Source organism: Mastigoproctus giganteus, chromosome 1 (genome assembly GCF_048544385.1).
Source record: "Mastigoproctus giganteus isolate SK-2022 chromosome 1, ASM4854438v1, whole genome shotgun sequence".
NCBI lineage: Eukaryota > Metazoa > Arthropoda > Arachnida > Uropygi > Thelyphonidae > Mastigoproctus > Mastigoproctus giganteus.
In genome coordinates, this window is record NC_143575.1 from 174181464 (window position 1) to 174196481 (window position 15018).

At 36.8% G+C, this 15018-nt stretch overlaps 1 protein-coding gene across 1 annotated transcript in view; it reads left to right on the forward strand.

The window, feature by feature from the left end:
• The window catches only part of LOC150091274 (organic cation transporter protein-like), a 212738-nt gene that overhangs the window by 89267 nt on the left and 108453 nt on the right, over positions 1-15018 (forward strand). Inside the window, exon 4 of the mRNA XM_090383043.1 lies at positions 10004-10158. Within this exon, the coding sequence (XP_090239169.1) occupies positions 10004-10158 (155 nt within the window). The remainder of the gene's footprint in view (positions 1-10003; positions 10159-15018) is intronic.

The following is a 15018-nucleotide window of genomic DNA, read 5'->3' on the forward strand; positions in this document are numbered from 1 at the left end:
ATAAGATAAAGAGAAGTCCAAAAATAAAATGTTCAGTGTCAAAAATTTTTGATCAAAAGATTGAAAGTTCATAAATTGGATGTTCATAAACTGGGAGCTCATCATAATGATCATTCACATGTTGGAATCACAGAGAAATTCCTTAGATGGATTGCAGAATGCTTTAGGGCAGGAGAGTTGATTAATGGTTACCTTTTAGATTGGGCCACTGTAAGAAGTGGACTTTGCCAAGGTGTGATATTGGGATCACACTTGTTTTTTAATTTTCTTAATGAAGGGATAGAGGGCATGATTTCAAAATTGGAAGAAATGAATAGCACCAAACACAGCTTCTTCTGGATGACTTGGATAGATTTCAGAGATGGTCAGAAAAGTGGCAGTCATCTTTTAATGCAGCAGAATGCAAGGTTTCACGCTTGGAAACATCAGCTCCAAAATAACTTACAAACTTGTTGGGGTTGAACTAAAATAGAAGAAAGATTTGGGAGTTACAATAAGTCAGATGTGAAGTTCTCCTCCAGCAATGTAGACAGGTGGCAAGGAGGACCATGGAGTCCCTATCTCTACAAGCAAATGTTCAATGATTTATCAAACATTGTCTTGTAGACATAGGGAAGTCATATCACTGTATAAGGCAACTCTGGAATACTGTGTTTAGGTATGGAGACTGCACCTTAAAAAAAAAAAATGGGCATTGAGCTTCTTGAAAGGATCCAAAGATGAACAATTTACCTGATGAGATCAGCAAAAGGGTGTCCATACCAGGAAAGACTTTGAATGTGTGGGGGTGCAGAGCTTGAAAGCTAGACACCTTAGAGGAGATTTGATTGAGGTGTATAAGACTCTGAGAGCCAGAAATAAAATTAAGTGTAAACTTTTCACTGTTCTAAATTATTCCAGAACTAGGAGCCATTAATTCAAGTTATGGGAAAGAGGTTTAGTTTGGATTGCAGAAAATTGTTAATTATTGGAATAAGTTCCTCCCTGGGTCATAGAGGCTCACAGTTTGTGGTAATTCAAAGCTAACCTGGATAGATGCCTACATGAGGAGGGAGTCAAATAGTAGGTTTATTAATATTTTTTTGGCTGGACTTTTGCAGCACAAGTCCAGGAATTTCTTGTACCATATGGTTAATATTAATATATGGCTAATATTAATATTTGCATTGTTTTTAAGTTTACACTTGTTACTTTAATTTTGAGGTGAAATTTCAAATGCATAAACATGTTTGCCCATCTATACATAGCAGTTTGATTTTCATGATATTTTATATTTGACTCTTTTGAAAATACATGTCAAGCCATTCCAAATTACATTAAAATTTGCTAAATTAATCACTTTTCATTAAATTTCATAAAACACACATCTAGAATGCTATATGGTATTCAGACAACCATTGGTGATGTGATTACACAAGTGTCATGATTTCAGACTCTACATTGCATTAAGTAAATTTTGGCTACTAAGTGCATCAATCTCATGTAATGGAGGAGCTTCACAATGAGTAGGCCTGGTATTGTGCTACTATCTTTAAATAAAACACACTGCTCTAATGGAGAAGTATATTCTTTATTTAAAATGTGTTGTTTCCCACAATGCCCTCAACGGATATAAATTGAGGGGCCCATCAAGCTCTCAGCTGCCCACGTCAATGCCAGAGCTTGCACTTGATCATCACGTAACACGGCGGCAACCCCCAAGGCAGAATGCGCTGGTCCCACAGGAACTAGTAGTTGTTGGTGACTCTATTGTCAGGGAAATGGGGAACATGCTTTGTAAAAAGGATAGGTGGAACAGGACCAGGGTATGTCTGCCAGGGGCAAAGGTTGATGACGTTGTAGAGCAGATATCATCTTTTAAGGGCACAAAGGGTGATATAGTTGTACACGTTGGCACTAATGATATTAAGAGTAGGAGACCGGCGGAATTACTTAACAAGTACAGGTCACTGTTGAAAAAAAAGCCGTGAATTAGGGTTGAATTTGAAAGTGTCTGCAATTCTGCCCAGACACGATAGGAGGGAGTTTATGATGAGAGCCTTGTCGATCAATTTGGCCCTGGAAAGATTGTGCAAGGATCAAGGGGTAGAATTTTTTTTCAGCCTGGTCTGTACTTGTTAACAGGAGAGACTGCTTCTACAGGGATGGGATACACTTAAACAGAAAGGGTGCAAGAATATTTGATGATGCTGTCGAGGCAGTGTTAGGTAGATCGGAAAACTGCTAGTTTGGGGGGATACAAGGACTAATAGATTAACAGTAGCCACTGGCAGAGGTGAAAGTGATTCTTGCACTGCTTCTATTGGAATGAGCAGCAGCAGCCTGGAAAACAAGATGCAGGATATTTCAGAAGCTGCTGGGAGTCATCATGGAACAAGTAAACACATGGGTTGTGTTAGGGCAGCTAAGAATAAGAACAGGTGCATGTATGCTTGCATGTACACCAATGCTAGGAGTTTGGTAAATAAATTTGATGAATTTGAGGTATTGCTCAAAACATCAAAGGCAGATATTGTTGGGATATCAGAGACATGGTATCACACAGATATAAGGAATTGCAGAACTGGAATTTGGGGAATACAATGTGGATAGACAGGGAAGGAGGGGTTATGCTATTAGTTAAGAAACACATAAAATCCAAGGAAGTGAAGCCAGTTGTTATTGATGGGACAGGGCAATGTAGAGTCAGTTTGGTGTGACATAAGCATAGGGAAATCAAAATTGAGAGTAGGAGTGTGCTATAGGCCTAATGACTCTGATGAGTATAATAAGATACTGTACGGGGAAATAGAGTGGGCCAGTAAATCAGAGAGTCTTATAATGGGGGATTTTAATTTCCCAGATATTGACTGGAATTTGTGGGTTGGTCACTCACACACTAGCAAGACTTTTGTGGATTTATTGGATGATTGTTTTCTACATCAGCATGTTAGGGAGGCAACTAGAGGGAGTAATAATCTTGATCTGATTATCAGTAGTGATTCTTCATGCATTAAGAATCTGCAGATAAGAGAACCACTAGGTGGCAGTGATCACAGTGTGCTGAAGTGGGATTTACTCAAGGAGGTAACTACCATCAGAGGTAAAGGGAAGGGTTATTGCTTTCGTAAAGGCAACTACAATGGTCTGAGACAGCATTTAAATTCTATACAGTGGGACCAACTGATGATGTTACCAACAGCAAATTCGAAATGGGAAGCATTCAAAGAACTTATCTTGGAAGCTACCAGGCTTTACATACCAACTAAGAAATATTGTTCACGGTTTATGCCTAAATGGATGTCAGATGAACTAATGAGACATATGGCAGAGAAGAAAAATGCATGGGATACATACAAATTAATGGGTGACATGGAAGCCTATGATCTATATAAGCTGGTTTGTAACCAAGTCACAAAGGAGATTAGGCAGGCAAAGGCAGATTATGAGAAATCCTTGACAAAGGATGCAAAGAAAAACAGAAAAGAGTTCTTTACCTATCTAAACTCGAGAAGGAAAGGGATGAATCAGATTGGGCCACTGGATATTGATGGTTCAACAATTGAGGATCCTGCTCAGGTGGCTAACAAACTAAACGAGTATTTTGCATCTACATTCACACATGAGGAGTTATTCAGGAAGGGGAATGCTGTAGGTGAAGTAAACAATGGCAGTGAGATAGATGATTTTGTAATAACTAAGAGGAAAGTAGAGGAGAAATTGTTGAAGATAAACATAAAAAAGGCACCCAGGGTGGATGGGATCTATCCAGTTATATTAAAGGAGGCAGCAAAGGAAGTAAGCAAACCCCTAGCCATAATTATGAGAGCTTCTTTGGACTCAGGGGAGGTACCCATAGCCTGGAGATGTGCAAATGTAACCCCAATTCACAAAGGAGGTTCAAAGGCTGACACAAGTAATTATAGACCTGTTAGTTTAACTTCTGTTTCAGGAAAATTAATGGAGGCACTGCAGGATCATCTTGACAAGAATTTAGTTATAGCTCAGACACAGCATGGTTTTGTTAAGAGAAGGTCTTGCCTAACCAATTTGATTGGATACTATGATGCAGTCACAAAAGAACTGGATGCATGGAATAACTTTGATATTATTTTTTTGGATCTTAGAAAGGCTTTTGATACTGTTGCTCATGGACGACTGTTGCACAAATTGGAGCAGTTTGGCATTGGTGGCAAATTGCTGCTATGGATAAAGGGATGGTTGAATGGCAGAAGACAGAGTGGTGATCAATGGACACTACTCAATGTGGACAAATGTTATTAGTGGAGTTTCTCAGGGTTCAGTGTTAGGTCCATTGTTGTTTTCTGTATTTATAAATGATATTGATGATGGTATATCAAGCTTAATGTCCAAGTTTGCAGATGATACAAAGTTTGGCAGAGTTGTTAAGGACAATACTGATGCTATGCTGCAACAGGATCTGGAAAGGTTGAGCAGATGGGCTGAGAGGTGGCAAATGAAGTTTAATATAGACAAATGTAAAGTACTACATATGGGAAACAGTAACCCCAGAGCAACGTATCAACTCTGTGGTACTACACTGACAGTGGTAGAGAATGAAAAGGACCTGGGGGTAATTGTGCAGGCAGATCTGAAGTTCTCTGAGCAGTGCAGACGAGCTGCAAGAGTAGCTCATGGTGTTTTGTCAATGATATACAGGAATGTTTCAAGCAGGGATAAGGAGGTGATTATTCTCTTGTATAAGACAGTGGTCAGGCCACACCTTGAGTACTGTATACAGGTCTGGAGGCCTCATTTCAAAATGGATGTAGAGCTGCTGGAACGAGTACAGAGAAGGGCAACAAGATTAGTGAATGGAACAAAGGGTTGCTCTTACGAAGAAAGGCTTAAGTTTTGCAAATTACAGAGTCTGGAGACTAGGCACCGGCGAGGTGATCTGATAGAGGTGTATAAAGCCTTGAATGGTTTGAGCATGCTCAATGTCGATGGGATACTTCCTCTTGCTCAGAATAATCACCTGAGGGCATAAATTCAATTTGAGGAAAGACAGATGTAGGATATGTGTGGAAATTTGCCTTTAGCCAGCGGGTAGTTGGTTGGTGGAACAGAGTTCCATCACTTGTTGTGGAAGTTGATAGCCTAAACAAATTTAAGGCTGAGCTGGACAGGTATTTCGAACGAACGGAGGGGTGAAATGGGAGTGGTGTTTATTTTTTTATTATTATTATTTTTTTTTTTTTGACTGATGCTGAATAAGCTTGCTTTCTTGCATCATATGCCTATGCTAATGAATAGCAATATATGAGGGTGGACTGAAAAGTGTTTTTTTTTCAAAAGTTATGTATTACATAGCTTTTGAAGGAATAAAGCTAAATAAATAGAAAATATACTTGTATATAATTTTTTTTTTTAATTATTCCATATATGCCCTCTCAATTTTCTATATTTTGTCCATCACTTAAGTCTTTGTATGCCATTTAAGTAAAATTTTTTTTCAGCTGAAAGGCCAACCATCTCTTCTTGTCTGCTATAGTGGAGTCTTATCTGTTGCTCTGGAGATGTCTAAGTTTTAGGAACATGACGTTTGTCTCTTGGGGCTAAGAATGCGCTGTAGGGAGTATGCAGAACAACATTCAATCCCAGGGATGAAATTTTTGCTATTGTTGCACAACTGTGGTGAGGTTGCACATTGTCACATTGAAGGACTATTACTTTGTTTCCAGATCTTACTTGTTTGATTCTTTTTTGAGCTTGTCCAGTGTCTGACTATACCAGACTGAATTGATTGCTGTCCCTTTTATGCAAAAATTCAGTGCAGATAATACACATAATCTCAAAAAGCAGCCAACTTTACATTTTCAACTGGTGACTGAATTTTTCACACATGGAGATGTTTTATGGCAAAATTCTTTGGACTATCTCTTGTTTTCTGGATCACATTTGTGAATCCAGGACTCATCTCCAGTCACAATGTGTCATAATGCATCCATTTTGCATTTGAAACGGGACAAAAATTGTTGATGAACTTCAATAACTCTGTATTCAAATATGTTTTCATTTAAAACAGCATAACTTGTAAATGAACAATTACACAGAAATGCTTCTGCATATACTAACTAGAAATTCTTAGCTATGTGGAAAACTTAGTTGGAATTTTCTGCACAACCCAAGAAAAATTTTTCTGCTCTCCATCGTACCTCTCTCTTAGAGCAGAGCTTTTTATTTAAAGTACATACTTTACATAAACAGTACAGTACCAAGTCTACATGGTGAAGTGCCTTCACAATATAAATTTGATGCATTTTGTAGAAAATTAAGTTTGAGTCAGCCCCACATTTGTTGAGGTCTTGAAGTATTGTACCTCGTATGTAAAGAGATTATATTAAACGGATTTAATGCATCATTTTGACATAAGGTGAACAATTGGTTGATTAGAGACAGTAATGAATTATATAATCAGCAAGAAAGCCATAATGTCCTGACTGCCTGTCAATATTTTGTATGGAAATTAAAAAATACTCGTGTGTTGCATCTCATATGCTTGCTGAAAACAGTGATGTGTTTTCTCTTAGAAGTGGAAGAAAGAATAGATTTGCCTGAACAAAACCAGGGTTGACACATGTGCCACTGTTGCTCTCCCTCTATGCAAGTTTTGTTGCTTGGTTCCATTCCATTAAAATTGGAATGGAACCAAACAGCAGAGCCAAACAGTACCATAACCAAACAATAAAAGACCTTATGAAATGAATGTGAAGATGAAGCCATTTGAAACAGGATTATCAGTGAACTCAATGATGCAGACAGATTGAAAAAGTATGCATTTTAAATGGCATGCCTATGTTGGAGTCATAATATATGCAAAAAATGTCTTTTCACTATGTTTGCACTATTGTAGAAATATATGTAATAGCTGGAAAATATAAACATTTTTAAAATTTAACCAAATTTCAAAAATGTTTCTATATTTTTCAGCTTTATATGAAAATATTTATAAGGACTGATCATTTAGTTTATAGAGTGAAGCTGCTGTGTGCTTAATTGTCATTGTAAAGGTCTGTGACTACCTTTTTTCTTTCTCTCAAGATTCTCCTTTAAACTGGATATACTTGTGCCATTAGCATACCCAATATGCCAGAAGCCTTCTGTAAGTCATTTTTTGGTATATGTTGTGGCTCTGTGGCAACTTGTTTTCTCATCCAAACCAAAATGCTGGTCCTTCAACCCTAGGAATGAGAATAAATTACATGGTATAAGGAAATTAAGCACAACTCTGTACCAATACTTCAGCTTGCACAACTGCAGTAGTGAGTGTCATTATCATGATGCAAAAATCATTTTTCATATTGAAGCTCAAAATGTGCCTTTCATGAATTGTAAAGAGGAGCTAAGTCCACAGAAATTTAACATATAAGGTTTGGTCAAAAAAAAAAAAAAGTTCTGAATGTTGCAAAAAGTTAATTTAATTCAGTGATAAATGTTTAAATTTTTAGTATTCTTCAGTATAATTACTCCTGCAAAAATACACTTGTTCCATCCTGCCTACCACTGATCTAACTAGAAGTCTTCTTTTGTGAATGTTTTTTAGGGAGTCTTATGTTTGATTGGATTTTTAGAATAAACTGTTTTGTTCTCCTTTCATGTCTTGTATGAATTTTGGTTATAGCCAAAAGTTGCATGGTGCTAAATTAGTTGAATAGTCGAATACAGCACAACTTTAATGTTATTGTTGCCCAAAAATTGGTGAGCGATGTGTGATATGGCACATTATCCTGGTGAGGAAGCTAACAATTTCATATACTTTGTTTTTTTTTTGGGTGATTAACTAGTTGTATCTCACAACCATTAAAAACCTATGGGTAGTAGGCCATATTAAAAGTGACACAAAATGAATTCTGATAACACCATCCCCACATTGGAAAATACAGTCAGCGTGATTTTTACATGAGGATTTTTGACAGCTGCACCTTTTTTATTGGCTTTGGCGATAACATTGTTTTCCTTTGGAAGTTTTGATCCTTTGTCTTTAGGTCATATCCATGCATCCAAGACTCTTCACTGAGGGGTGCTCAATAAATTATATACCTACCTATGAAGAAAACGAGACAGAGGCAAAAATCTGGTTTTATTTTTCAATGCAACTCCCCCAAACTTCAGCACACTTATTCCATTTTGTTGGCAATGAGGAAATACCAGAAAAATAAAATTCTTTGTCCTGCCTATCAAAGAATGCAGAAACAGCAGACTTCAGTTCATTATCATCAGCAAAACGACATCTACATAAGTTTTTTTTTTTTTTTTTTTTCTTGAGGTGTTGAAGCAGGAAACAGGTAGTAGTTTGAGAATGGTCATCTTCCACCTAGTGGGGATTCTTATTGCTTTAGTATTAGTAATTGTTAAGAGTTCTATTAAAATTGAAGTATGCTCCATCATTGAAATAAGTAGTTAAATTTTGTATCTACATTAATATCTACTAAAAAAAATCACTTCTGTCATTTATCATTACTGTAATTTTTGAAGTATGTGTGATTTGTAGGGCTGAAATTTAAGCCTTTTTTTTGCGCCCTATACATAGTTTGGTAACATCTTTAATGACTTTTTCGATTAAATGCAGGCTGCTGAAATAACTGATGCACTTGTTTCTCCTGTAGATGTTCAAGGATGTCCAGAGTAAGAACTGTCAAAATAATTCTTGTATTCTTAGAACCTAGTAAATTCATAACAAACACATGGTTCGTCTTTTTAGGGATAGAGCTGATGAAGTCATAAGCCTTTTACTGACTTCTGTTAAGTGTTGTAGTAGATAGTAGCTACTATATACTTAATTGCCATTTTCAAGGCTTGTGACTGCTGCTTCCTTTTCACAGTGCTTTTCTGTGAACTGAATACACTTGTGCCATCAATAATCCAAACTTAAAGCCATCTGCATGCCAATTTTTATATACATTGTAATGTTGTGATTGTGGCAGCTTGAGCTTTCTCATTTGAACTGAAATGCTACCCCATTTGCTATTTTCTCAACTCAGGAATAAGGAATCACAGGGTGAGGCAAGGAGATTATAGAGATTTGTGTTAATGCTTGTACATTAGTACTCCTGATTGCAAATTTCACATCAGCAGTGAGCAGTCTTATTTTAATGATTCAAAAACAATTTTTAATACATAATGACCTCTTACTAGTATTGCAAGTGTAGTATACAATAATAAATAACCAGCTAAAACAAAACTGAACCAGCTCTCATAGCAGATTAACTGCTGTCAACATCCATTGCTGTCAGTGCATTTTCCTAGTGGTGGTTCTTCTAAATAGGATTATTAAATTATCCTCTTGTAACAGGATTTTGTAATTCACTGTTTATAGAATGGATTACTTTGCATTTTGAATCAATTTGCATGTTATTTTTATTGTGATTTTTCTTAATGTTTTTTTAATTTATATACTATACTTTGTTTATTTAAATTAAGTTTTACAATGACTAGTTATTAATTTAAATATAATTGTGTTTAAAGATTACACAAAAGTTAAGTTCTGGTCAAATGTGCTTTGCCAATATTTTAAAAAGAATTTGGTTAATTTTCAGACATTGTTATTTTGATTGTGTTATTTATTATTAATTGTTGGTGTTGTATATAACTCTGCAGCTCACTGCATGGAATGTCGGCACCCACTATAAGGTTCTGCCTAAAGCATCCCATACTTTAGAAATTATTGTTTCACCACTTTTATATGGCAGTATATTCCATTTACTATTCACCCTCTTCTTGGAAAATTAAATTCTAACCAGCCACCTATTTAACTGCTGTTTAAAACTTGTTCTTTGTCCACAATAAATGAAAGGATAAGAAAATCTGTAAATCAGACTGATATGCATGTGTAACTACTCCTTTTTTTGTGAAATAACTAAATCCTGTAATTTACATATGTGTGATCTTCCTCCATAACTGGGTTCCTGTCATGGAGTTCTTTCCTGATGGTGTCATCCAAATAAAAGAAAGGTGCCCATATTAATGCACCAGAAGCAAAAATATATTTTTTTCCTTTCAGATTTGGAAGACGACCAGTGATATTTCTAGCTGTTGGAATCTTGCTTCTGTCAGGATTTGGCTGTCTCTTAGCTTCACACTTTCTTGTCTTTAGCGTGCTCAGGTACTTTGTGTCACTTGGAGTTACTGGAGCAGGTTCCACTGCATTTGTTTTGAGTTAGTATGGTGTTTACTAAAGTAATTAAAATCTTATTTCTGTATTACCATAAATTATTTTAAGAAACTTTCCACACTTACTTCTCAAGGTGAAAGAGTGCTAAAATATGCTTAGCCAGTTTTCATAAACAATGCCATAATGTTTATTGTTGATGTATTTTAACTAATTTACATATAGTGTTATTTAAAATATCATTGAATTCAGAAGACTGGAATTTTTGCATATACAAATGCATTCCAGTATAGTATCCTTTGCATCTAGAATCATTTACAGATTCAGAATGGAAAAAGGCCTTGTGTATTGGGAATTAGACATATTAGAATAAACCCGATTGCAACCAACAACTAAATAAGGATTTTATTAAAATAACAAATAAAAAATATTTCTACAGTTTAAAACTCAGTATATCAAAAGCATAAGAGCAGTAAGCACATGAAAGTAGCAAATAAAAAGAGCACGCATACTAGTTTTCAGAGCAGTGAATTGTGCTTCTTTTTCAACTATGGGAGGAATATCTCTAATTATCTCTAATCTTGTTACATGGTGATGACCATGTAACAAGATTAGAGATAATTTGATAGATAAAACTAAAGTAAAATAAGACCTGAGTGGAGAGCATATGGCACATACAGCTATTGACAATTTATTCATAAGTATTAAGTGGCAAAAATGCGAGAAAGAAAATTTATACAGCATCAGCCAAAAAAAAAAAAAAAAAAAACTTCCCCACATCACCTCTCCATCCCCTCCAATAGATTATCTAGTTCTTCCTTGAATTTGTTCAAATACCCATTTCCACAACAGATGGAATTTGTTCCACCAGTCAGTACCCATCGTCTGAAGGCAGACTTCTGCACATGTATACTGCAACCATTCTTCCTAAATTTGAATTTATACCCCTCTCACATGTGTAGTCTGAAAAAGAAGAATACCATCAGCATTGAGCTGCCCAACCCTTCTTCCTAAATTTGAATTTATACCCCTCTCACATGTGTAGTCTGAAAAAGAAGAATACCATCAGCATTGAGCTGCCCAACCCATTCAAAGACAAAAAACACCTCAATCAGATCACCTTGTAGGTGCTTAGTCTCCAGATGATGCAATTTGCAGAACTGAAACTTTTATTGGTAAGAGTGCTCTTTTAATCCCCCTTGCCAATCTTGCTGCCCTTCTCTGCACCCTTTCCAGCAGTTACACATCCTTCCTAAAACGAGGCCCCCAGATCTATATGCAGCCTGATCATTGCCTTATACAAAGGGATAATCTCCTCCTTTCCCTTGCTAGCAGAATTCCTGTATAATATCATTGACAAAATCTCATGAGCTGCCCTGGCAGCCAGTCTATGCTGCTCAGAGAACCTTATATCTGACTGTATAATTACCCACAGGTCTTTCATTTTCTGCTACCATGAGTGTACTACCTCACAACTGGTATGTTAATCTGGGATTACTGTTACCCATGTGCAATACCTTGCATTTATCAATTTTATACTTCAGTTGCTACTTATCAGCCCATCTACCTGATTTTCTAAATCTTGTTGCAGTAACATACCTTGGTTGCTGTCATTAATGATCCCACCAACTTTTGGGTCTACAAACTTAGACATTAAACTTGATATGCCTTTATCAGTTCTTATAAATAAATATTAATAACCTATTAATAACCTTAGTCTATGAAGAGCACTGCCCATTGATAATCACACTGTCTTCTTCCAACTCAACCATTCCTTTATCCATAGCAGCAACATGCCCTTAATGCCACACTGTAGAACAGTCACTTATGTCTAACAATATCAAAAGCTTTCCTGAAATCCAAGCATATGATATCAAAAATTATTTTTTTTGCATCCAGTTCCTTTGTTACTGTATCATAGTATCCAATAAAATGGGTCAGAAAAGATCACCCATTGACAAATTCATGCTGTGGCTGCAGTAGTATTTGCAAGAAAGTAAGCATCATTTATCACTTTGTACAGCATCAGTGATAAATGATGCTGTACAAAGTGATAAATGATGCTTATCACTTTGTACAGCATCAGTGAAAAAAAAAAGAAACGAAAACTTCCCTCATCACCTGGCTGTCCTTCTTCAATAGTTTGTCTAATTCTTTTTTAAATTTATTTAAGCTAGCCACTTTCACAACAACAGATATTGTTCCAGCAATCAACTACCTGTTGGCTGAAAGCCAACTGCTGCACGTGTATCCTGCAACCATCCTTCTTCAGTTTGATGTTATGCTCATGAGTGCAGTCTGAGCAAGAGGAAGGATGCCATCAGCATTGAGCTTGCTCAATGCATTCAAAGCCTTAAACATCTTAGTTGTATCACCTCAGACTTTCTTGGTAAGACCACCCTTTTTTTCCCCCTTCACCAATTTTGTTGTCCTTCTCTGCAGCCATTACAGCAAATGTACATCCTTCCTAAAATGAGGCCTCCGGTCTTGTATACAGTACTCAAGATGTGACTTAACCATTGCCTTGTACAATGGGATAATCACATATGTATTGCTGCTAGCAAACTCTGTGTATATCATTGACAAAACCCCATGAGCTGTCCTAGCAGTCCATCTGCACTGTTCAGAGACATGTGACTGTAAAATTACCTGCAGTTTGTCATTTTCCACTACACTGAGTATAGTACCACACAATTGGTACGTTAATCTGGAATTACTGCTACTCATTATACAGTGCCTTGCTTTTTTCAATGTTAAACTTGAAATTGCTACTTCTCGATCCATCTGCCTAATTTTTCTAGATCTTGTTTGCTGTAGTATCTTGATTATTGTTATTAACCAGCTTACCAACCTTTGTATCATTCTGCAAAAGTTTATACGTTCAGCCCAATGATGTACCTTCATCAATGTCATTTATAAATGTGGAAAACAACAATTGGTCAGCATTGAACTGTAGTGGACTGACCAACAATTGGTCAGTATTTAACTGTAGTGGTCTCCACTAATAATATTAGTCCATGAAGAGCAGTATCCTTTAATAACCACCCTATAAATTTGATTAAAATCAAGTACAAAAGAGGATGGCTAAAGAGAAGATCAGAAAAAGTAAATGAAATAAAAACTAATGCAATAATATTAAATAATAAAAATATGAAATACTAGGGTATATAAAGTGTTTTCTCCTGAACATGTTCTAGGTGACCCAGGAGAGATTTTGAACATATTACTCCTGCCTCTCTGTAGTCACCACTCAGTGCAATGCATTTCTCCCATGTTTTTCAGCACTTCCTTATTCTATTTTTGCAGAAGGTCTCGCTTTGCTCTTGAAACCATGCTTTTGTTGCAGAAATTAGCTTTGCATTTCCCAAAAAAAAAAAAAAAAAAAAATTTGCTTTTCATGCAGAAATGATTTCAGCTGTGGAAAGAGAAAGTCAGTACATTCGAAGTCAGAGGTATAAGCCAGGTGTGGCAAGATATGAAGTCCTAACTTCTGAGCATGAACAGCAGTTGCAACAGCTGATCTTGCCTGGATCTTGGGTTGGTGCATTATAGTGAAGCAATGTCTTTGAGCATGCCACATTACTTTTCCTTAACTGCTGCATGTAGTTGCTATAGTAATGTGCATTGATGGTGGTGCTCTTAGCATTAGTTGAGGCATATGATGCAAGAAAGCAAGCTTATATAGCACCAGCCAAAAAAAAAAAAACCTTTCTCATTTCACCCATCCGGTCACTCCAAATGTTTGTCTAGCTCAGCCTTAAATTTATTAAGCTATCAATTTCTACAACAACAACAGCTGGAAGTCTGTTCCAGCAATCAACTACCCACTGGCTAAAGGCAAACTTCCACACATCTATTCTACAACTGTCTTTCCTTAATTTGAATCTATGCTCCTTCACGTTCTTAATCTGAGCAAGTGGAAGTATCCCATCATCATTGAGCCTGCTCAAATCATTCAAGGTCTTATACACCTCAATCAGATCACCTCACAGGTGCCTAGTCTCCAGGTGCTGCAACTTGCAGAATTTAAGCCTCTCTTGGTAAGAGCACCTCTTTGTTACTCTCACCAATCTTGTTGCCCTTCTCAGTCATCATCCTAGCAACTCTACATTCTTCCTAAAATGAGGCCTCCAGGCCAGTACACAGTACTCAAGGTGTGGCCTGACCACTGCCGTATCATTGACAAACCTCAATGACCTGCTCTGGCAGCCTGTCTGCATTGCTCAGAAACCTTCATATCTGACTGCACAATTACCCCCAGGTCTTTTTCATCGTTTCTCTTGGGTTACTGTTACCAATATACAGTGCTTTGCATTTGTCAACATTAAACTTTAGTTGCCACTTCTCAGCCCATCTGCCTAACATTTCTAGATCCTGTTGCATAACATACTGTCTTTACTGTCATTAACAACCCTGCCAACCAGCCTGTGATATACCTTCATTGATATCATTGATAAATAGACAAAACAACAATGGGCTCAGCACCGAACCCTAGGGGCTCCACTAATAACTTTAGTATACGTAGAGCATTGTCCATTTATTACCACACTGCCATTTCCCACTCAACCATCCCTTTATCCATTGCAGTAACTTGCCCTTAATGCCATACTGCTCCAATTTAAAGCAGTCTTCCATGTGCAACAGGATCAAAAGCTTTCCTGAAATCCAACTATATGATATCAAAATTATTTTTTGCATCCAGTTCCTTTGACTATGTAGTATGCAATCAAATTGGTCAGACAAGACTTCCCCCTTAACAAACCCACGCTGTGTCTGAACTATTACTGCAGTCTTGTCTAGATGATCCTGCATCACTTCTTTAACCAGTGACTCCATTATTTTCCCCGGAACAGAAGTTAAACTAACTGGTCTGTAATTACTCGTGTCACCCTTTGAACCCCCTTTGT